This window comes from Argiope bruennichi, chromosome 6 (genome assembly GCF_947563725.1).
Source record: "Argiope bruennichi chromosome 6, qqArgBrue1.1, whole genome shotgun sequence".
In the NCBI taxonomy this organism is placed as follows: domain Eukaryota; kingdom Metazoa; phylum Arthropoda; class Arachnida; order Araneae; family Araneidae; genus Argiope; species Argiope bruennichi.
Window position 1 is genome coordinate 93,868,857 of NC_079156.1, and position 24,471 is coordinate 93,893,327.

General features: G+C 30.1%; 4 protein-coding genes and 1 long non-coding RNA gene across 5 annotated transcripts in view; all 5 read right to left on the reverse strand.

The window, feature by feature from the left end:
* The window catches only part of LOC129971833 (fibroblast growth factor receptor 4-like), a 29,728-nt gene extending 27,752 nt beyond the window's left edge, over positions 1-1,976 (reverse strand). The window contains exons 1-3 of the mRNA XM_056085808.1: positions 1,819-1,976; positions 690-794; positions 491-603 (exon numbers count right to left, since the gene is read on the reverse strand). Coding sequence (XP_055941783.1) covers positions 491-603; positions 690-750 — 174 coding nt within the window. The 5' untranslated portion in view covers positions 751-794; positions 1,819-1,976. The remainder of the gene's footprint in view (positions 1-490; positions 604-689; positions 795-1,818) is intronic.
* A 695-nt stretch (positions 1,977-2,671) lies between these two features.
* LOC129971834 (uncharacterized) lies at positions 2,672-3,187 on the reverse strand. The gene has a single exon (XM_056085809.1). The coding sequence runs from the start codon at positions 3,185-3,187 to the stop codon at positions 2,672-2,674; it is 516 nt and encodes a 171-aa protein (XP_055941784.1).
* Positions 3,188-5,089: 1,902 nt separating this feature from the next.
* Positions 5,090-5,845, reverse strand: LOC129971835 (uncharacterized). Its single transcript, XM_056085810.1, has one exon. It carries the CDS (start codon positions 5,843-5,845, stop codon positions 5,090-5,092), a length of 756 nt encoding a protein of 251 aa, XP_055941785.1.
* Positions 5,846-8,889: 3,044 nt separating this feature from the next.
* LOC129972604 (uncharacterized) lies at positions 8,890-15,970 on the reverse strand. Its single transcript, XR_008784876.1, has 5 exons — positions 15,054-15,970; positions 14,014-14,118; positions 13,815-13,927; positions 11,616-11,808; positions 8,890-10,142 (listed from the first exon to the last, which is right to left on the reverse strand). It is a non-coding gene; the product is annotated as an uncharacterized LOC129972604 (long non-coding RNA).
* A 1,787-nt stretch (positions 15,971-17,757) lies between these two features.
* The window catches only part of LOC129972606 (uncharacterized protein CG3556-like), a 37,122-nt gene continuing 30,408 nt past the window's right edge, over positions 17,758-24,471 (reverse strand). Inside the window, exons 8-10 of the mRNA XM_056086803.1 lie at positions 22,516-22,690; positions 21,541-21,680; positions 17,758-17,920 (exon numbers count right to left, since the gene is read on the reverse strand). Of these exons, the coding sequence (XP_055942778.1) occupies positions 17,847-17,920; positions 21,541-21,680; positions 22,516-22,690 (389 nt within the window). The 3' untranslated portion in view covers positions 17,758-17,846. The remainder of the gene's footprint in view (positions 17,921-21,540; positions 21,681-22,515; positions 22,691-24,471) is intronic.

Genomic DNA, 24,471 nt, shown 5'->3' on the forward strand with positions numbered 1-24,471 from the left:
CATAGTTTTAAATTAATAAAAGATTAAACATTTAATTTACTATAATGAAATCTTCCTTATGCATCACTGCATTCATGAAAAAAATTTGAATCTATTCAGCAGTTCAGATTTCTATAGTGTAAAAAACTATGATTAAACTTAAGATAGTATGAATACGAACACCAAGTTTTTGATTTTACCAATTGTTAACTCTAAATTGCCCAACATCTAATATCAAATTGGGCAATTTATCACTTTGGAAAATGCATTAGGTAACACTAAGATGTAATATTAAATCTAAACTTTTTATTTTTATGTTCATAGATAATGAATATAATTCAATTAAAGGATAATTTACTGATATTATAAATTTTTTTAATAAAAAAAAGCAAGAATCTACTACAATTGCTATATATTATTTAGTTTTAAACTCTTTTTACAAACTTTTATTTATTATATATAGTTAGTTTCAGTAAATATTTCATTTTATTTTCAAAAATCTGATACTTACTTGATATTTTTCAATCACTTTGCCAGGTATCTTAAGTGGAGTCCAAACAACATGTACTTTACTTTCTGTTACGTTAGAAACAACTAAATCTGGGCCAGAAATACATAAACTTCCTGAAAATTATATGTTTTATTTAAATTGAAAACAGTATTCTTTTTTTCGCACACATTATTTAAAAAAAATAGTGTTAAATACTTACTTTTAATGCAGATGACTAAAAGTGTTATCAAGGAAATGCATAGAATGTTGAAGTACTTCATAATGTATGGATAATCAATAGCCTTTTCTTAGAAATATAGAAGACCTAAAAATAAAACAAAAAATTAATAAAACTGACATTTTTCAGAAATACAGTTATGTTCCAACATAAAAATTATTTTTTTCTACAATTTGAATGCTAATCTTTTAGATCTCTAAAAATAAACTATATATAGTTATATCAAATATAAAAATTTATTTTATTAGTCAATATTTTCAAAAGAATTTTACAACAGTAAAATTATATCTTTTTCACCATTGAAATGCTTCTTCTTATATACTCATTTTTTTAAATTTGGCAGTAACTAAAAAACCTTATGCTAATAAATTTTTATATATATATATATACACACATTCACACACAGATACTTTAATGACTATGCAACATGTCTTTTGAGTAGCACATTTCATTAATCTTGATATATTTCAAATGACTTGAATACCTAAAGCAAACTAAACATTTCAAAAATTAATTTTAAATAATGAATACAATTAAAAACTGATTTTATTCTAAATAAGAAAAAGAAATTGTTTCAATGATTATATGTTTATAATTAAATCGCAATTTCGAGATTAAATTATTCGATAATTAACAAATTAAATTAAAATTGAATTAGAATTGGGAGATTTTAATATTACGAAAATTGAATTTCTAAAAAGTAAATTCAAGGATTAACTCTTAGCTAGAAATTTTCTTACAAGCTTTGAATCCGTCAGATTATTTTAAAGAGCTAATCTTATATAAATTTATAGAAATAAAGCGGTAATTGAATCACATACTTTCATTTATATTGGTTAAAAATCAGTTCTTATTTCTTTACATACTTAAATATTAACGACCATTGAAAAATTAAAAAATCTTATTTTTTGAAGCAGAAAGGATTTAAGTATATAAATTTATAAGCTTAAAAAATTAATTTAAATACAATTTAAAATTAAAATTTTAAATTGTAAGCTCACTCGCACGAATAATGGGCTATATTAAACAGAATCAAACCGATAAATGAGGACACTAATTCTTTAACACAATAATAATCGCATGTCAAAAATTAGAATTTCAAATTTAATACCTAAATGCATAATTCTTAAAATCCAAATGTATATAATGAAATGATACGTGTAAACAGTAATAAAATATAAATTAAAAATTATGTCATTATTAATATATAATCGATCATGGATGTTATAAACACCGTTAAAATTCTTTCTTTCCTGGCCCTACCTAAAAACATTTGCAATCTAAACAAATAAATCAATTTAGTTGCCAGACTTCTAACGGCTAAACAGCGATCATAAAAGGCTTATTAAGCAGTGTCCATTTCAAAATTCACTTTATGTCGCACTGGAGTACTAATTTTCGGAGACATTACATAACCAGTGCAGAACTTATCCAAGATTAGCCACTTTTACAGTTGCTCGAAAAAATTTATGAGCACCGTAACCCCAAAAAATTAGTCAAAAGTGGAAAACGATCATTTTATGATTGTAAGGGTTTCCATCCTTGCAAGTGAAATGCTTCGCGTTTTACCTTAAATATTTACTCGTCATGAAACAAATTGCTTATGTTTTAAGGATGTTGTGTTCGTGCGTCAACAAAAATAAAATGCAGACAAACTTACTATAAAATTAAATCTTTATATATTATAGATAATATTATCAAATTTACATCAACTTCTTTTCATTAAAAAATCTAGCATCGTTTTTAAACAACAAATTAAAAATTCCAAAAAATATCACTCTTGCCAATCTGAATTTCACACCTATTTACAAAATAAAATTTATAATTATTAAAATAATCGTTAGCTACTGTTAAATAAAATATTTACGATTTATGTCGCAACATATACTCCCCTACCAGTAACGAATGTTACGTTAGAAAGTAGGAAGTAAATATTTTAGTAGTAGTATAAAGTAGGAAATAAGTCAAAATTTAAATCTCAATGGCGTCTTAATGATTCTACCAGTTCGAGATTGTCTTAAGGCTGGTTTAAGATCACTTTGAGACGCAGTTTCCTTGGTTTGAATCTTAGCTGGTTGTGGCGCAGGCGTAATCTTCACACAAGTTGGAGTGTTAAGCTGCTCTTCAGGATTTTCTTGTGGTAGTAGATACGCTGGCTTTAATCTGTCTATAGTTACATTCACTTCTTTATTCTTTATCCTCAGAGTAAAATATTTTGGTGTACGGCTGATAACAAAATATGGACCTTCATAAGGGGGTTCGAGTGGCTTTCGTACTCTATCAATGCGAAGGAAAACGTGAGAAGTTGATTCTAAATCTTTGTGCACAAATATTTTTGGATGACTTTTTCGTTGAGTTTCTTTTGGTCTCATCAATTCCATAATATTTTGTAAATCATTTATAAATGTCCCTGGTGACATATGCGGTATATTTGCATCAAAGAATTCTCCAGGAAGTTTGATATTCTCTCCATACACCATTTCTCTATTGTATAAGTAGTATCGTCGTGGATCGCCGTTCGTAAACCCAAAAGTACTGTTGGTAACATTTCACTCCAAGATACATTATTGTGGGCTTTTAAAGCAGCCTTTATCGATCTATGTAGTCTTTCTACATTTCCGTTACACTGCGGGTGATAGGCTGTAGTATGTGAAAGCTTAATGCCGCAGATTCTTGACAGATTTTGAAATATCTCAGATGAAAATTGGGTTCCACAATCAGTAATAAACTTCCAAGGTACTCCAAATCTTGCTATCCAGTTGTTATAAAAATCTTTTGATATTGTTTCCGCAGAGATGTTTTCCAGCGGAATAGCTTCCATCCAATTCGTGTATCTATCTATACATGTTAGACAGTAGGTGCTGCCATCTGAAGGTGGTAGTGGACCTACAATATCAATATGTATTTCTCGAAATGTTCCTGATGGTTTTTGAAATTCACCCAATGCTGATTTTGTATGGCGGGTTATTTTAGACTTTTGGCATGGAATACACTTCTTCGCCCACTGCTGGTCATCTTTCTTAATATTTGGCCATATAAATTTTGAAGAAATTAATTTTACTGTTGATTTAATTCCCGGATGGGACAATCAGTGAAATTGATGAAATATTTTAATGCGAAAATGTTTAGGTATATAAGGTCTAATATGCTGTGTTGAAGTATCGCACCATAAATATCTTCCAGATGGAAGCAGATATTTTTTAAATGACAAACTTGTAGATTTTTAACAGGTTCTAAATTCATCATCTTGTTCTTGTTCTTTGGCAATTAGTTCATAATCTATTAAGGAAATTTCCTCAATTCTTGATAACGTATCCGCCACCAGGTTACTTTCTCCTGCAATGTATTTAATTTCTGTTGTGAATTCTGAAATATATTGAAGTTGTCTAATTTGGCGTGGAGATGCTTTATCGGACTTTTGCAAAAATGCGTATATTAATGGCTTGTGGTCAGTATACACTGTGAATTTTTTTCCCTTCTAGAATATGTTTGAAATATTTAATGGATAAATAAATTCCGAGAAGTTCCCGATCGTATGCACTGTAATTTTGTTGTGCGTGGTTAAGCTTCTTGGAAAAAAATCCAATTGGTTTCCATCTACCATTTTCAAGTTGTTGTAGAACTGCACTCACTGCTGTTATTTGAAGCATTTGTGCACAATGAAACAGGCAATTCTGGATTTGGGTGAGATAGCACAGCAACATTTGCCAAATCTTTTTTACATTTTTCAAACTGCTCAATGGCTTCCTTGTTCCAAGTTATTTTCCGATTATATTTTTTCTTTGCTCCTTTTAAGTATTCGTGTAAAATGGTTTGAGTACTAGCGCCGTTCTTCAAAAAACGACGGTAGAAATTAACCATTCCACGGAAAGTCCGTAGTTGATGAATAGTTTCAGGCAGTTTAATATTGAGAATTGCTTTAACTTTTTCAGGAAGAGGTTTTGATCCTTCACTTGTAATTAAAAAACCTAAAAATTCCAGTTCCTTAACTCGAAAAATAGATTTAGAAATATTAAGTCTCAATCCATATTTTTGCAATCTGTCAAAAACTAATTTTAAGTGTTTTACGTGTTCTTCTTCTGTAGTTGACGCAATTAAAACATCATCCAAATATGGGAACACAAAATTTAGTCCTCTTAATACCTCATTGATAAATCTTTGAAAGGTGGAAGGAGCATTACGCAGGCCAAAACTCATTACATTAAATTTATACAAGCCGAAGGGTGTTATTATAGCAGTTTTTTTCTTATCAGCTTCATTAATCGGAATTTAGAAATATGCTTTATGCAAATCAATTTTAGAAAATATTCGAGTATTCTTTAAAATATGGTTGAAATCTTCTAATCGAGGTATAGGATAACGATCTGGTATGGTTTAAGCGTTCAAACGTCGGTAATCCCCACATGGTCGGAAGGAACCATCTTTCTTAGGCACCATGGAAGAGGGCTGGACCATTGCGATTTAGATGGTCGAGTAATATCATTTTCTAACATGTATTGAAATTCCTGTTTTGCTATATGTAATCGCTTGGAATCCAGTTGTCTAACTTTGGAATAAGTAGGTTGTCCTTTTGTTGTGATAAAATGCTCAACATCATGTTCAAATTTAGATACTGTTAAATTAGGTTTAGTGAAATTTGGGTATTGTTGTAACAAATTAGCATATTTAGAAGTTTTATCCAAAGTACTAATAACATCATCAACAGATACTGTTGTTACGTGGTATCGAACGGACAGCTTAGTTATTCCATTAATAAGTTGTTTGTTATGAATATCTATTAAAAGCTTAAATTTAGTCAAAAAGTCAGCTCCTATTATTGCTTTATCAACTTTAGCTAATATAAAAGGAAATTTAAATTCTCTTCCAAGTCCTAAATTTAAGTTCAAAATTTTAATTCCATAAGTAGGAATTTCTGTCCCATTCGCTGCATATAATTTAAAATCATCTATTGTTTTATTTCGGTGAGTTGCAGGAATAAGACTAACATCAGCTCCTGAATCCACTAAGAACCGCAGTCCTGTGTTTTTTTTGTCCTTTACAAATAAACGAAACTTGCGGCATTCATTAATATCAGCAACAGCGGTAGTCGCTAATCCTATTGCATCCTGGAGATACCCGCCTTTTCGCTCCAAGCACATGGCGAGTAACATTTATCAGGTCGGCAACGATCCCCAAATTTAAAATGATAAAAACAATATTTACCTTTCTGGTTAAATCGCTTAGTTGAACGACTGCGACTTCGAGATATATTCCGGTGATGATTTATAAATTTGGATCTAGAACGGTCATTTATTTGCATCGAATCAATTTTTTGTTCTAAAGCAACTATTCTTGAAAATAAAGCATCAGTATAGTTAACATTTGGCGAAACAGCACAAACTTCCTTTTCCGATTTCATCTCATGAATTTTATCAGCCATCGTAGCCAGTTTGTCTAAACTTTCTTCACTTACAAGAAGAATATTTCGAATAAAATCAGGCATTTTATCCAGCCATAAAGATTTTAACACTTTTTCTGAAAAATCGTCCGCTCCTAAATTTTTCATCTTCCGCAAAAGCTGACTTGGCTTGTTATCGCCAAGGTCTATTCCAGTAACTATGCGCTGAATTCTTTTGTTTTCACTTTCCTTGAATATGTTTAAAAAGTCTTTCTTTCGCCAGGGCATATTTATTAGGCTTAGTGTCCTTAATAATATCCCATATACAGCGGCTCAAAAAATTGAGAGTACACCTTACTTTTGCTTCGTAAATCCGACTTTCAATATAAATAACACATTACCGGGAAGTGCAAACATGATTTTATTTTTACACATAACAAATGGTTTAATTTAGAGTAAAAATAAAGAAAAATCAACGAAAAATTTCTAAATTGAAAATTTTCAGAAGCATTTTAAATAAACATACGCAGAATTTTGCCTCAAAAAATTGAGAATACACCAATGAAATTTTTGCAATATCACGCATAGAAACAAAGTGTTACTATTAAATTGCATGTCTTTTGGCTCTTATAATGGTCTCTAAACGTCATGGTACCGATTCGACCCATTTTTGGTGGTATCTGAAGATATTTTACCCCATTCTTCTTGCACCACTTGTTTTAAATGGGTTTTGTTTCTAATTTTGTGTCTTTGAACCCCTTTTTTTGGGTATGGTCCACGAATATTCAATGGCATTGATGTCGGGGTACTGTGGTGGTGCGTGTAACTGCTATTTACAGTGAAAAAGACACCATATTTTGAAGTTATGTGTATTCTGTTTGGGGTCGTTGTCTTACTGGAAAATGAAATTTCCATCTAAACCCAAATGTTTAGCACTTTCCTTTAGATTGCTGCGAAGTATATACAAGTAAACCGTGTTATTTATAATGCCATCTACAAAAATTAAATTTCCTTCCCCGAATGAAGCGATGTAACCTCAAATCATCACGGAGTCACCATCATGTTCAACTGTAGGACATAATTTTTAGGATACAAAGCACTATTAGGCTTTCTCCATACAGTAAGATGGTTGTCACTGCCAAAAATGTTGAGGTTTCTTTTATTACTAAATATAGATTTCTTCCAAAGGTTATTGGTCTTCAACTGATGAGTTTTTGCAAACTTCAAATGCTTTTTCTGAATTTGCAAGCTGGTGAACGGTTTCTCTCTAACAATGCTACTTTTATATCCAGCGTGTTTAATGGCATTTAGCACAGTTTCAGCATTTACACTTCTGCCTATGATTTGAAAACTTTCTGCAACAAGTTGGATGAACCATATAGTAGCAGCAATCTACAGGAAAGTGTTAAAAATGTGGGTTTAGATGGAAATTCCATTTTCAAGCAGGACAACGACCCCAAACAGAATGCACGTAACGTCAAAATATGATGTCTTTTTCATTGTAAACAACAGTTACACACACCACCACATGATCCTAACATCAATGCCATTGAATATTCTTGGGGGATACTCGAAAAAGTGGTCAAAAATACAAAATCAGAAAACAAAACCCATTTAAAACAAGTGGTGCAAGAAGAATGGGGTAAAATATCTTCAGATACCACCAAAAATTGGTCGAATCGGTACCATGACGTTTAGAGACCATTATAAGAGCCAAAAGACATGCAATTTAATAGTGACACTTTGTTTCTATGCGTGATATTGCAAAAATTTCATTGGTGTATTCTCAATTTTTTGAGGCAAAATTCTGCGTATGTTTATTTAAAATGCTTCTGAAAATTTTCAATTTAGAAATTTTTCGTTGATTTTTCTTTATTTTTACTCTAAATTAAACCATTTGTTATGTGTAAAAATAAAAACAAGTTTACACTTTCCGTTAATGTGTTATTTATATTGAAAGTCGCATTTATCAAGTAAACGTAAGGTGTACTCTCAATTTTTTGAGTCACTGTATGCTCAACATACTTCGGTTCAAGCTGGTAAAGCAAATAGTTGAATTTAGTTTCTTCAGTAGAAATTTATTTATTTCAAACTGAGCTTCGACTTGATAAAACCAAATATCTGGTTTTTCGCGCCAAAATGGTGGAATTTTTATCCTTACTTTATTTGTTTTGGCATCCATAACAGTGGTTGTTTCAATCGTAGAATGTCCGCTATCCGTTATCATCGTAAAACCAGGTTCACCAATTGTTGTGTTCGTGCGTCAACAAAAATAAAATGCAGACAAACTTACTATAAAACTAAATCTTTATATATTATAGATAATATTATCAAATTTACATCAACTTCTTTTCATTCAAAAATCTGGCATCGTTTTTAAACAACAAATTAAAAGTTCCAAAAAATATCACTGTTGCCAATCTGAATTTCACACCTGTTTACAAAATAAAATTTATAATTATTAAAATAATCGTTAGCTACTTTGAAATAAAATATTTGCGTTTTATGTCGCAACAAGGACATAATTGTCAAGTAAAATAATAAATTGAGGGTTTGTGTTAAATTTCCATACTTGCAAGTGAAATGTTCCGCGTTCTGCCCCAAATATTTACTCGTCATGAAATAAATTGCTTATAAGGACATAATTGTGGAGTAAAATATTAAATTCTTTTATTTTACGAGAATTCTTTATATTGGGTAAAACTTGTAAACTTTGCAAGAGACAGGATTCCTTACAAGAAAGAAACTGCAAATTTATGATTGGGGGAAAAAAATTTGCAGGAGAAATGAAAGAGAGCATTATTCATATGAAAACATTATTTATTGACAATATATATTATTACACAGTACAGAAATTAGTTTACAAACATTATGATTGAACATTATGAATATTTACACATTACTCAAATTAGTTTACATGACAAGTCCAGCGGACCCTTCCCAGGTTTAAAGACATGAGTTTGCCTGGGAAGGGCCACTCTTGCCTCCAATGTCAAGTCCATTGGTGGTGATTCATCGAACAAATTTGCAGAAGTGTCTCTAAATGACATTGGACCTCCAGTAATTATCTGGGGGTGGAGGTAGCACAACAGACACATTTGGTGGTTGGTACACATCAGGTGGTCTTTCAACATGCATCTGATGAGCCGGACCCATCGAACAAAGTTCTCGCTCAAAGTTTGCCAAGAAATCATTAATGGTTTCTTGGCAAACATCTTGCTGCATAATATTTATCCAATCGTCTTCAAAAATCAAAACATCTTCCTGCAATGCTTGTGTGGGCTCAGTCTCAGGTATAGGGTCTCGTGTGGGCTATTGCACAACAGTTTCAGGCTCAGGGTCCCTCGGCTGAATGAATACAGGTTCGGGTGAATTCCTTCTCATCCTTTTTCTTGATCACCTTTCCTCAGGTCTGATGATGTCTGGCGCATCTCGTGCTTTGGCGTGGGAGGGGGCAAATTATATGCCTGCAAGGTGTACGAAAGTCTTGAAGGCCTCGGATATCCTCCCACGCCATCATATCCACAGAAAATAAAGTTTTATGAACAGTCAAAATCAGATATCTGGTCTCGGGTGGCACGACATATATTGAATTTGGATATTTGGATGCATGACATACCTGTCATACAAGAACTGATCTTGTTCCACAAAACTTCTTTGCACCGTGCTGGGTTTTGGATGACACTGTAAACTTTTTGCCGGAAGATGAAAAATCAGCATCAGGGCGTTGGAAGTTTGGAAAACGTGGCCCTCCCCACGAGGCACAGTCCACAAACCAAAAGAAAATAGCTGCTTCACTATTAGCATGTTATCCAATTTGAAGCTGAGTCTTTGATCAGAATTTTTCTTTTCGTGGGTCGGGCTCAGTTTCAGCTTCTTGCCACTCGAGACCATCTTACGCTGGGATCGAAAAAATTCACCCGCTTGCACTACATCACAGTTCTCTTAAAGTTGTCCACGTGCAGCGTATTCAAAGTCCAATCCTTCACCTCATGGAACCCACTAAGTCAGGGATTGGCAAACATTGCTCATTCAAACATACTGCAGTTCTTTTTAAGCTAATAAAGTATGTAGAAGAACAAAATAAAACCTTAAATTTAAGAAACAGCAAAAAATTCCACAAAAACTATATCATGAAACTTTTTTTTATACTTTACTATTCATGTTTAGCTTTATGTTCTTTTTTTAATGGCAACAATAAATTGACCCCCAAAATAAATTAAAAGAGAACAATAAGAAACAGATTTATGGAAAATCTCATTAGTAGCTAAATATTATTTTATCACTAATTAATTTATTTTAATTGTATTATGCATGCAAGTACATATTACAAAATATTTGGAATTCCAGCATACTGTTTGATGAAAGAAAAATCATAATTCATATATGCAATAATATTAATCACTTATAATGAGACTCAGCTAATCATTTTAAAAAATATATTTTATAATTACAATTTTATTACAGAACCATTAAAAGTCAGCTCATTTTAACATCCCCTCTCTCCCACAAAAAAAAGAGAGAGAGAGAGAGAGAGAGAGAGTGGGGAGGGGTTAGAGTAATTTATCAGAAATGATAACACATAATTCAAGTTTCTGACAAACTCCTACACCAAATGGGTAAAGATTTTTCTTTTATAACTTTGAGCTATAAAAAATGATTATTTACCATAAATAATTTAAAATTTTTGATAAACAATTTATGATTTTAAATCTGGAGAATTTTCATCTTGAGGCTATAAGAAAATATTTAGATAAATATGAGTCAATTCTTTAGAGCTAACAAGAACGCACACACATGCAAGCAAAAAAAGCTAGCCTAGTCTATTTGAAGTTAAACTATAGATAATAATCCAAAAGAGGCGGGCTCAAAATTTTTGGTGTCTCCAAAGTACAGCACATGCTTAACTCAATTTTACAACACATGAATGCATGTACCTATACATAGAAAGAAATCTTCTGTTCAGCAGAAATTGCTTTAACACTTTTAATATAAATGTACAAAATGTATTTGATTTTTATGCAAAACTCTTGCAAGATTACATGCAAGAAAAAATATTTGTAGGAAAAAAAAATTTACGAAATAAGAGGAAAATTTAAAAGTTAATATATTAGATTGCTCAAACAAAATTGATGGTTAAAAAAAATTTTAACATTTAAAAATTAGTTTTCTTAGAAATGGGGATAAATATGAACGTATTATCTAGTTTATTACATATTTGAAGCCTACTTCTATTTTTTATTCATAATTATTATAGCTAATTGGTGAAAGGTTCAACCTACAAGTGAGTTAATCTTTTGCATTTTTGAAGTATGAACAATTAGCAATAATAATAATAATAATAATAAAAAACATAATAAAAATGAAAAGATAAGCAACTAAGACAAGAAAAATAATTAAGAAGAATGCAGAAACAATAAACAGTTATATAAACTATTAACTTATTAAACTTAATGTCAGAAAATTATTATCCAGTTAATAAATAACCAAATGATGATTTTATATAATGTTATCAGATTATAAAGCATTACCTCCAACTTCAGTCCAAACTATTTTAGTAGTTGGATCAGTTCGACCATCACTTGTGACAGCCCAAACACTGATGTTGTACTTGGTGCCTGGATGCAAGCCAACAAGATCAGTACGGCTTGAACTATTAGAAAAGGTCCATTCGTTCTGTTTCAAAATATCTGTTCCAAATGATTGTAGAGGATAGGCAGAGACCTAATGAAATAATATCAAAGAAAAACTTTATGACAAAAAAATTAAGGAAAAATCACATTCTTATTAAAAAACTATTCATAAAATGGTATTTTTGATCTTTCAGTAAAAAATTTCATATAAAATTCCATATAGCAGTAATCTTATTTGACAAAGTTAAGGAAATCAGCAATAAGTTCTTTTATTTAAAACTAATTGATATATCTGAAATATCTTGGATAAAAATATATATTCTGTTTTGAAAATATGCTTATTAATTTAATATAAAAAGTTTTTATGTTGAAATTATGTGCATTTTTATTATTATGTGTGTTTTAAAAGACTTTCATATTATACAAAACTTTCTTATTGTTTGTAAATTTATTTCTAATTCACATGCAGTGCATAAAATTTATTTTAATTGCAAAGGTTCTCTTATTTATAATTCAGTTGTAAAATAGCTCCACTCAGGATGAAATTGTCTAGTTTTTATGAATAAGAAACCTGATTTCATTAATTACCATAACAATTTCATTAAAACCTTACTTATACATAAATCTTTCTTAAGCAAAATTTCAATTTTGCATCAAATATATATATATATATAAAAAAAGAAGAATCTATTTAATATCAGGATTCACAGGAATCTCAACATTTGTGTGAACGAATGCTTTGTCAATAATTGATTTTTATTGCAACAGTTTATTTTTTATTAAATATTTCAATATACAAAATTTGTGTATTTTCTGTAATTTTATTTACAATAAATAGACTTTGAAAAGTTTTTTTTTAACTAATAAAAAAGAAACCACAGAAGATTTTTAAAAAATGAAATAAAAATATGAATAAATAAAGGTAGACCAGTTAAAAGCATCATTGTTGCCTATTAATGGAATTTCTATATAGTTTTTATTTTATTAAATTTTGGAAAATAAATCAAAATTGATGGAAAAATTGTACAGAACAGAAATTTGTATCATTGAAAAGGTAAAAATTTGTATTAAGATGGAATAAAAATATATCTATTAGGATAATGTATAAAATTATTGCGTAAAAATGATAAAATTTCCATTAATTTCTAATTGATTGAATATTTATTTAATTAACTTTTGCATTTTGAAAAATTGGCAGCATTCTTTTTTCAATATAAATAATAGGTGTGCTAAGTTTTATGGATTTTAACCATTTAGAAGAAGACATAGAACATACATAATTAGCTTAAAGTATTATTTATGGTAAAAATACAAAAAAAAAAAAAAAAAAAAAAAAAAAAATTATCAAGCAGTTTTAAAAGTTCATGGTTTTTGAAGAAATTTGACTAATAAATAATTTTAAAAAGAGTATTTTCACTAAATTAAATAAACAGTTATTAGTAACTTTTAAATTATAACAAAAAATAAAATTTATGAAGCAGCAATATATGGACAACTAATTAATAAATAAATAAAAATACATATCTACATTTAAAATACATACAATTTTAAATACTATCCTCATTCAATAGAAATGGCAATACTGAAAATCAAATTAAATTTCTCTTATATTAAAAACCAAGCTTTAAATCAATAAAAGATTAACTATTTAATTTACTGTAATGAAATCTTCATTTTGCATCACGGCATTCATGAGAAAAATTTCAATCTATTCAGCAGTTCAGATTTCTATAGGGTAAAAAACTATGATTAAACTTAAGATGGTATGAATACTAACACCAAGTTTTTGATTTGACCAATTGTTAACTCTAAATTGCCCAATATCTAATATCAAATTGGGCAATTTATCACTTTGGAAAATTCATTAGGTAACAATAACATGTAATATTAAATCTAAACTTTTTATTTTTATGTTCATAGATAATGAACATAATTCAATTAAAGGATAATTTACTGATATTATAAATTTTTTAATAAAAGAAAGCAAGAATCTACTACAATTGCTATATATTATTTAGTTTTAAACTCTTTTACAAACCTTTATTTATTATATATAGTTCAAATATTTCATTTTATTTTCAAAAATCTGATACTTACTTGATATTTTTCAATTACTTTTCCAGGTATCTTAAGTGGAGTCCAAACAACATGTACTTTACTTTCTCTTACGTTAGAAACAACTAAATCTGGGCCAGAAATACATAAACTTCCTGAAAATTATATTTTTTATTTAAATTGAAAACAGTATTCTTTTTTTCGCACACATTATTTAAAAAAAATATTGTTAAATACTTACTTTTAATGCAGATGACTAAGAGTGTTATCAAGAAAATGCATAGAATGTTGAAGTACTTCACAATGTATGGATAATCAATAGCCTTTTCTTAGAAATATAGAAGACCTAAAAATAACAAAAAATAAATAAAACTGACATTTTCAGCCATACAGTAATTTTCCAACATAAAAATTAATTTTTCCACAATTTGAATATTAATCTTTTAGATCTCTAACAATAAATTATATATAGTTATATTAAATATACAAATTTTTTTTATTAGTCAATATTTTTAAAAGAATTTTACAACAGTAAAATTATATCTTTTTCACCGTTGAAACACTTCTTCTTATATACTCATTTTTTTAAAATTCAGCAGTAACTAAAAAACCTTACGCTAAGAGATTTATTTATATATACACACGCACACACAGATACTTTAATGACTATGCAGCATGTCTTTTCAGTAGCAAATTTCATTAATCTTGATATATTTCAAATCACTTGAATAAATACCTAAAGCAAGCTAAACATTTCAAAAATTAATTTTAAATAATGAATACAATTAAAAATTGTGTTTACTGTAAATAAGAAAAATTTTGAGGTTACATTATTCGATAATTAACAAAGTAAATTAAAATTGAATTAGGATTGAGAGATTTTAATATTACGAAAAACTTTATATTTCTAAAATGTAAATTCAATGATTAATTCTTAGCTAGAAATGTTCTTACAAGCTTCGAATCCGTCAGATTATTTTAAAGAGCTAATCTTATATAAATTTATAGAAATAAAACGTTAATTGAATGACATACTTTGAATTGAATACATATACTATATTGATGAAAAATCATTTCTTATTTCTTTACATACTTAAATATTAAAAACCATTGAAAAATTAAAAAATCTTATTTTTTGAAATAGAAAGGATTTAAGTATATAAATTTATAAGCTTAAAAAATTAATTTTAAATTGTAGCTCACTCGCACGAATAATGGGCAATATTAAACAGAAATGAGATAATAATCGCATGTCAAAAAGTAGAATTTCAAATTTAATACCTAAATGCATAATTCTTAAAATCTAAATGTATATAATGAAATGATACGTGTAAACAGTAATAAAATATAAATTAAAAATTATGTCATTATTAATATATAATCGATCATGGATGTTATGAGCACCGTTAAAATTCTTTCTTTCCTGGCCCTACCTCCTAAAAACATTTGCATTCCAAACAAATAAATCAATTTAGTTGCCAGACTGCTAACAGCTATCATAAGAGGCTTATCAAGCAGTATCCACTTCAAAATTCACTTTATGTCGCACTGGAGTAATTTAATGTCTTAATCATGATAACCAATTTTCGGAGACATTACATAACCGGTGTAGAACTTATCCTAGATTAGCCACTTTTATCAACATCAGGAATATCGGTCGCGTTTAATTTAATGTATTCACACATAACTTGATGTCACGCTTCTCTCTATAAAGGAGGTTCTTGACTAATGATGTCGACTTGCACTTTAAAGCCATTAAAAATTTAAGTGTATCGATTATCTATCAATTTATGCCGTATTTTGCAATAATGCAATTTCATTGTCTGATTTTTTTAAAACTAATCTGTTCAAATAGTTATCAGCATCTTTCTTCCTTTGCTTTCAAAGATTAAATAAATTCATGTGATAATAATAATAATGAAACATGAGAATTAAATTGAATTTCACTGCAACAATGAAATATATTGTTGAAAATCATGTACAAAATACTTTTAAAATGTTTGTAAATGCAAACAAATATTATACGGTAATTAATTTGGTTATTTTTAAAGTTTTAGAATGTTGCAAAATTTAAATATGCACGATGTTTTCGGAAGTTAAAGCGGATAAACATCAAACTTTATTAAATTCTAAATTAATTAAAATCCCTACCAAAACAGTTTAAAAGTCACTTTGGAAGGTTCATTTTATCTTTCTAAAGTGTGTCTGGGGCGAATTGAGAAACTCAAAATCTAATAGGTCCTGTAAAGCATCGATGCACAAACGCACACTTCCGATTCCCTTTAGCAGTACGCATTCTGAATTTATTCTTCAAGGTGTAATTTCAATACCTTAAATTTTTTTGTACCTTAATAAATTTTTGAAGGGGAAATTAATTTTCATGTTTCTGTATATTTCAAAGTGAATGAATTTTTATTTATTTATTTACTTACTTATTAGTTCTGACAACAAATATTTTTTATTGGTGTAGTGCCTTAATTCGGCTTTTATGGCCTTTTATTATCACAGAGAACATTTATTTTCCTTCCTTGGATTTGATTTTAATGATTTTTTTGTATGGCCAATGTGGCTACAAGAAAATTCTCTTATTATGGTCATTGTGGCTGCTGCATTGAAACGAGAATAAATGACTTATTAGTAGTATTGTGAAATTTATAATTTGAAGTATGAATAAAAGATAAAGATGCGTGTATGGATTCCAAAGTAAAACTTTGATACATTTATTTTTATGTTAAACAAAAAGTGAGCAAAATTGGAAGATAATTTAAAAAAAAAACCCTCTTAGATGCATTGATAAAGTAAGGGATTTTCTTTTATATAATAACAACCTAATGGACCACATAAATTTTCTATGAATATGGAATTGTAAATTAGATAACCATAATTGTATACTCCACCCCATTATAAAGGGATTTGGAAAAATAATGAATTACCTAAACACCCGCACAGCTTTGGTGGGATCTATAGTTGATTCTTAAGGGTTATCACCGGCCAAGTACAACTTCTCCCATAGGAGGCACGTCTCGTCATCGGTAAGTGTCTTCCACACTATTTCTGTACTTACCTGGGAGGTGAGAACCAATCTTCATGATGAAAGTTTCTCATCTACATTTTTGAGGTCCTCCCCGGTGAATTTATAAATTAGGTAAATAATATTGCTGAAAAGAAGGCAATTTTGATTAGTTTGCTTTAACACTATCCTTTTCTGTTGCATCATTTTTTATGTGACTTTACAACATCTTATCTTTTGACCATATCTTATATGATTCTGAAAACCACAGAATCATACTTTAGCCCAAATCAATTTCGCCAAATTTGGTCACTGGCGGCTATATATCCACACAAATTTTTTAAAATTCATTAATCGTTTCTGAATATTAGATGTGCCAACAATGGTCGCCTCCCTACTTTTCCATTTTCATGAGAAATTTCAAAACCGTCACTTCATTGTACATTCTATATGGGGAAAATCTACGGCAGAGTTTTTCAGCCAAAGTCATTATACCAATTCCGAAAATTTTAATTTTATACGAAAGCTCTTGATCCATGAATATGCTATCAAAGGACGCCTACCTCAAATCCTAAAATTTCGAAGATTTCAAATTAAAACTTTGGCAGAGCGCTTTGTAATTGTAAACCTCAGCGTTTACTAATTTGCATCAGTTTCGCTAATTTGCTAACATCGATTACCAATCAGAATGATCCATGTTTATTTTTCAAGTTTAATTTAAAATAGTGTTTTTTATTGCGATAGGATGTAAATCATAAAATTTGGTTTATGATTATTATAAAATCGTTGGCGGACAGCTGGTCGCTGAAGGCAGCTAGTAAAATATAGAAAAAAAAATCCAACGTTGTGTGTTTTAAATACAATTACTGTATTATCCAAGACTTTTTTTATTAAATATTCCACATCTGTTTGTTCTATTATTGTTTTTCAACTGAGCATTTTTCTGTTTTTGTGAAATAGAGTTGTTCAAAATAATGAGAAACTAGAGATTACATTTTATTATCATTCAAAGAAACAATCATTACATAAATGCCAGTTGAGGCACCACTATTCTACCGAATGTTTCACTGATTCCACGAGCCACACTTGTACCAAAATATCAAGTGTTGATTATTACTTGGTACAACGTCTGCAGGACCTACAGGAAAAGAAATGCGTTAGAAGATGCACGATCTTTGACAAAACATTTCAACCAAACTAATAATAGAAAGTTACTTCAATTTGTACTGAGAATTATAATAGTAATTTTGACAGTCAACTACAATGAATCAAGAACACAGCAGTATCATTTAGACCAGACCCAATAGATGGTTTGAGTCTTGCAAGGACCTATCGCAGGTTTCGAGGTCCCCTTCCTAATTCCTAAATATCGATACTGATTTCAATTTAATATATATATAAACAGTTTTTAAAGAAATATAATGATAGTCAGAGATTATAAAACATTTAATAGCAGATTTTTCTCAAGGCGATTCTTTTCTATTTTCATTTACAGAAATTTTAATTTATAATAGATTTAAATTAAATGAGAAAAAATTGCATAACTTTTTCAACTCAATATAAATATTCTAATACAAAGTTTGCCCTGGTATTGACTTGAAAGACAGTCATCAAGAAAGTCATCAGACATAAACTGGATCACACTGATTTGCTAGAGAATAATTAAGATTATTGTTATAACATTTAAACAATGATTATAATTTGAATAAATTCGAATAAATATTTCTTCTGGATAAAATGGAAGCACAAAATTAAATTTCCCTGGAAATTGAACGAAATAAATTTCGAGGCACCGCAATGCCATCTACCAAAAGTTGTAGGGACTGCTGGGCATTTACTTTGTCTATTAAATAATTCAGTCTTGGCGACACAAGAGGAAGAATGCGAACGGTGCAAGTGAACGAGATCATGAGTCGTTGCCTAATTCTGCAAAAGGAAAACTGACCTCGTTTACCATTTTCACTTTCTCCTATACGTAGTATAGAGAAAGTATAGTAACCATCAAAATATTCGAACTTGAGATTTTGACGAATCTTCATGTTTTAGACCTCACCCAGTAAAGCATTTTAAGCAAAATCCGCTCAGAGGAAGTATGTCTGTACGGCTGTTCAAATATAATTTAACACGATAATTAAAAAACGAAGAGAGCTAAATAGATAAAATTCGATGCACAGAATTAACATCTATAGTATAGAGGTCTATCAAATTTTAAGCAAAATTCAACAAGGGATTGACTATCGGTCTGTAATTTTAGAAGCATGTAAACGTGATGACTCAAGATGCAATGACTTAAATATATAAAATTTGGTATGGGAATTTTTGACTACAGTTGTAGTTCTGGGTCAAATTTTTCTTTTAATCAGTTGGTATAAACGCGTCTAAAATACAAATTCGATTTTCGGATACTATCAACAGCATGCCAGGGAATGCTCGCCAAAAATCTCGCCAAGGGTGACAGATTCAGCAAAAGTACTGTATTCACGTTAAAGGCTAATATTTCGTAACTGTTGTGCGTCAATGCCATTCAAGGCTTTCTCTGTGGTAACTCCTTTATTAGAGAGTATGCTAAAAAGTTTTGAGGTGATCACATCTGCTGGTTTTTGTTTTAATCCAATTATATAAATTTGAATTATCGAACTAATTGTGCATATTTTCTGACTTAAAATAATCAACTTTCCTATCAGATAGTTAGCCCTGATTACATGATACTGGTTTACTTCTTCAAATTTCATTACAAAAGTGCGATTTTGTATGGATTTTATATATAAAATTCGGATAATTTCCCCAAATATATTGAAGATTTTCTTCTCAAGTCTCGTAAAATCTGAAATGAGACTTAGTAAAGCGATTGATTGAATTCATTTATCTAATAAAATCAAAATTTGTCGGCTAATTTTGCCTTTTAGGATTACAATAATACAAATATGAAATTATTTAAATTTTATTTTTGAATTGTATCTAAATTTGTTACTGTTCTGAAAATCATATTACTTCACCTAATATTTTTGGATTTGTAGAAAAATCTTCTTCAAGTTAGAGAATTCTAGTATTGCTAAGAATAATTAACCATTTCGTACATTTTATCTATCGGATCCAAATCATCCAATAAACTAAATTATGATTATATATTATCAATGACTATACCATAAAAATAAAAATATATCAATAATTCATTTACTTTTGTGGCAAAACTTATAATATTAAGAAAAATGAATTGAAACTTTATACTAGAAATTCGCAAATCAAATTGTATTTCATATGTTTATAAAGCAATTATTGTTATTTGATTTATTGATGATTATGTGTGATTATTAATATATTGTTACGAAAATCACATTCCGCTAAACTCGAACGGATTCGCTATAGTGGGCGTATAATGACATAGTCAGCAGTCCTCAATAATAAATAATACCGTTTATTAACATAGAGACACGAATACACAGACAACAAAACACGGCTGAGATATATAAAAGCAATACGCAGAAGCACACTAAGAACAAATATCAGCTCACAAGTAGTATTTGGTAGTAAACAACCACAACAGCACACAAAGCGGCCAGACAGAACTCAGCAGGAAAAGAGAATCCACCTAGTTATTAATTAAGATCACCCCAAAAGCCTGCTGTCTCCACTGTCTCCTAGCTTTAGTTGTATGCAACTGCCGCTTCACAACCAACTGATTGGCTGCTCAACCCAGGACTCGATACTGCTTCAACATTTGTCTGCAAAACTCGATGTACGGCTCAATACACCAATCACTTGAGCTCTATTCAGCGCTTGCACTCTGCAGGATTGATCCAACTAATTCGTCGCTGACTTACTATACTACTGACTTTGCCTTCGATAGCTGCCTTTTATAGCTTCCGAAGTAAGGCACAGAAGGTTCTCGAAAAAGCAAGCAAAACTACTCCTGAGCATTCTAGTATCATCCATTTTGTCGTCAAAAACGCCAAATTCATCATCAAAGGGTCGCCAAGTTTGTCGCCAGGCCGGGGCATTATTGATCCGACATCCAATCAGCATCCAATAGAGCTGACGTAAAACTATCTTTCCTACGGTGGAATTAATTGTGCTGGGAATCAACATTGCAGTTTCGTAAGATTATTAACTTTATAAAAATAATTTATTTATTTAGCATTTTCATGCATTCTTTAAATCTTTTCTACACCTTTTTGCATAATGATATAAATAACAAAAGGTAATAAATCCTTATTTTGTTTCATGCAATTAATTTTAAGGTCCACAAGTGAATTGTACTCAGTACCTGGCTTTTCTTCGGGTTCCTTAGTTTAATCTTCAGGTATTTCTGAAATTTAAAGCTAAGTATTTTATGTACAATATTTAGGGCATAGAAAGTAACGTATGGTAAAAAATATAATAGTAATGAATAGGATAGCTTCATAATTTTAAACCGGCATTTCCTTGATGCTAAGAACTTGTCAGGTATAGTCAAGAAATCTTCAACTAGTCAGCCAATTGTAGTAGTTTCATGCACATTAATGACTCTTCTTCATACAAATGACAACTTGAAATTAAATATATATTTCATTTTTCATTGACCACCCCTTTCTCTATTCTTTTGTTCTGGATATCGCATCAAATTATCATAATATGACTTTCACATATTTTCAAGTCTTTAAATACAAACTACTTTATTAGCAAACCATGAATCAACAATGCAAATAGGCTTAAGTTTTCTAAATAGAGATAGAATAAACAGGAAAAGAAAATTTAGAAGAAAGGATTGTTTTCCCTCACTTTTCATTATAAGTTCTAGATCGCCTTCGTTCGAGGACGATGCCTTGAACAAGAACCAAAACATTCCATTTTCAGGATCATCTTGTATTTCTGATATAGAATAGATGAAAGGCTTGCCATTTCTCACGCTGTACTCGAATCTGAAAATGAAACCGCAATTTATATTCATTAATATTAATTTAAGTGCTATAAGAAAAACTTTTTGAAGGGGAAGAGTGTGTTCGTCACTTTTCTATTCCTTATATATGCTCAGGATGCTACTAAGTCAGTTTTTTTTTTTTTTTTTGCTCCTTTAAACTTTTAAATCTTAATGTTGTCAAATGTGACTTGGAGGAAGACGAAAAATCAATGCTAAACCATCCTAGTTTCGTCATTGTGAAAGAAATGGTAAAATCAGTGTTATATCTCAAGTAGTACATACAGCGACTATCAATAATAACAAGAATATCGAAGATAAGAACGTTTATGACAATCGAAATTTTTTTTTTTAATATTAGTTTAAGTCAAGACTCTTAGAAGAACTTACTTCATTCATTACGATATTAAACGGACTTGAATTATAATTTTTTGTACTTCAAAAAATGTTGAAATGAATGAATTTTCAATAGAAATTTAAAATGTTATAGTATCAGGATGAATTCTTTTACGAAAATAATTTCCTTTATTTTTTGAAAATGTAGCATATTTGAAGAATGTGTTCAGATTTAACGAGGTACAAATATGCCGATAGTTTTAAAATGAATATTAAGATTTCAGTTGTTCCATTGGAAGAGGCCCTATTTAAAAACGCCTGTCCAATTCTCTAAATTCAATATGACAAGAATCAAGTACAGATCGCTTGAGACTGCGAAAATAAAATAGGAAATCATAAAAAGGATTCTCAACGATTTTTTTAAATTTAATTTCTCATTTCATTTAATAAAAAATAAATACTTTTTGTTAGAATTCCAACAATGCAGGTGAACGAAATCTTACCTGAATCTGTTGTCTACTCCTGCGGCAAATTCCATAATGCGGTAGAAGGAACTATCGGCTGGGACATTGAGGGTGATCATCCTCTCCACTGACCTATTGTTGCCAATCCACAGCGAGAAATGAACACTCATTTTCTCGCCAATCTGATTCATCAAGTCTTTGAGAGCATCCTTTTCTAAATGGGCAGAGATAAAATTATATGCTTTGCATTGATTAGTAAAAAAAAAAAAATGCAATCAAGCGCTACTTGTAGAGATGAGGTTCAAATTAAGAAGACTACATAAGTATTAGAACAAATCAGGACAGTAGAGAAGCCATTTTACTCTTTGAAAATCATATGAATTTTTGGGCTGTGTCTAAGTAGAAATACAAGAACTTCTTGTCTTCCTTTTCCTTTTTGAATTTATGTGTAAGCTTGATGCCATATTGTCTATTGTTCACGTCATCGTGATAGATCATTTGCTTCCCATTGTTTGTCTCAGTGATGTGCACTCAGTATAGACGATGGATGTTTAAAGGGTTGATTCTATGAGCAGTTAAAAAAAATCTCAAATACTAATTATGAATATTACTGATTGAGTAGTGTGACTCAATCATAAATACAAGATTAGCGGTAGCTTTTCTGAAAATCACATGATCTTTCGATCTGTGTCCAAGTGGATAATACAATAACTTATCGTCTTCCTTTTCCTTTTTGAATTTGGGCTAAGTTTGATGTCACATTGTCGATTGTTCACGTCATCGTGATAGATCATATAACTTCCCATTGTTTGTCTCAGTGATGTGCACGCAGTATAGACGATGGATGTTTAAAGGATTGATTCTATGAGCAGTTAAAAAAAAATCTCAAATACTAATTATGAATATTACTGATTGAGTAGTGTGACTCAATCATAAATACAAGATTAGCGGTAGCTTTTCTGAAAATCACATGATCTTTCGATCTGTGTCCAAGTGGATAATACAATAACTTATCGTCTTCCTTTTCCTTTTTGAATTTGGGCTAAGTTTGATGTCACATTGTCGATTGTTCACGTCATGATAGATCATATAACTACCCAATGTTTGTCTCAGTGATGTGCACGCAGTATAGACGATGGATGTTTAAAGGATTGATTCTATGAGCAGTTAAAAAAAATCTCAAATACTAATTATGAATATTACTGATTGAGTAGTGTGACTCAATCATAAATACAAGATTAGCGGTAGCTTTTCTGAAAATCACATGATCTTTCGATCTGTGTCCAAGTGGATAATACAATAACTTATCGTCTTCCTTTTCCTTTTTGAATTTGGGCTAAGTTTGATGTCACATTGTCGATTGTTCACGTCATGATAGATCATATAACTTCCCATTGTTTGTCTCAGTGATGTGCACGCAGTATAGACGATGGATGTTTAAAGGATTGATTCTATGAGCAGTTAAAAAAAATCTCAAATACTAATTATGAATATTACTGATTGAGTAGTGTGACTCAATCATAAATACAAGATTAGCGGTAGCTTTTCTGAAAATCACATGATCTTTCGATCTGTGTCCAAGTGGATAATACAATAACTTATCGTCTTCCTTTTCCTTTTTGAATTTGGGCTAAGTTTGATGTCACATTGTCGATTGTTCACGTCATGATAGATCATATAACTACCCAATGTTTGTCTCAGTGATGTGTACGCAGTATAGACGATGGATGTTTAAAGGATTGATTCTATGAGCAGTTAAAAAAAATCTCAAATACTAATTATGAATATTACTGATTGAGTAGTGTGACTCAATCATAAATACAAGATTAGCGGTAGCTTTTCTGAAAATCACATGATCTTTCGATCTGTGTCCAAGTGGATAATACAATAACTTATCGTCTTCCTTTTCCTTTTTGAATTTGGGCTAAGTTTGATGTCACATTGTCGATTGTTCACGTCATGATAGATCATATAACTACCCAATGTTTGTCTCAG

Excerpts from the sequence above, each read along its gene's own strand:
- LOC129971834 (XM_056085809.1), bottom strand. The coding sequence starts at position 3,187 with ATGGTGTATGGAGAGAATATCAAACTTCCTGGAGAATTCTTTGATGCA.
- LOC129971835 (XM_056085810.1), bottom strand. The coding sequence starts at position 5,845 with ATGTGCTTGGAGCGAAAAGGCGGGTATCTCCAGGATGCAATAGGATTA.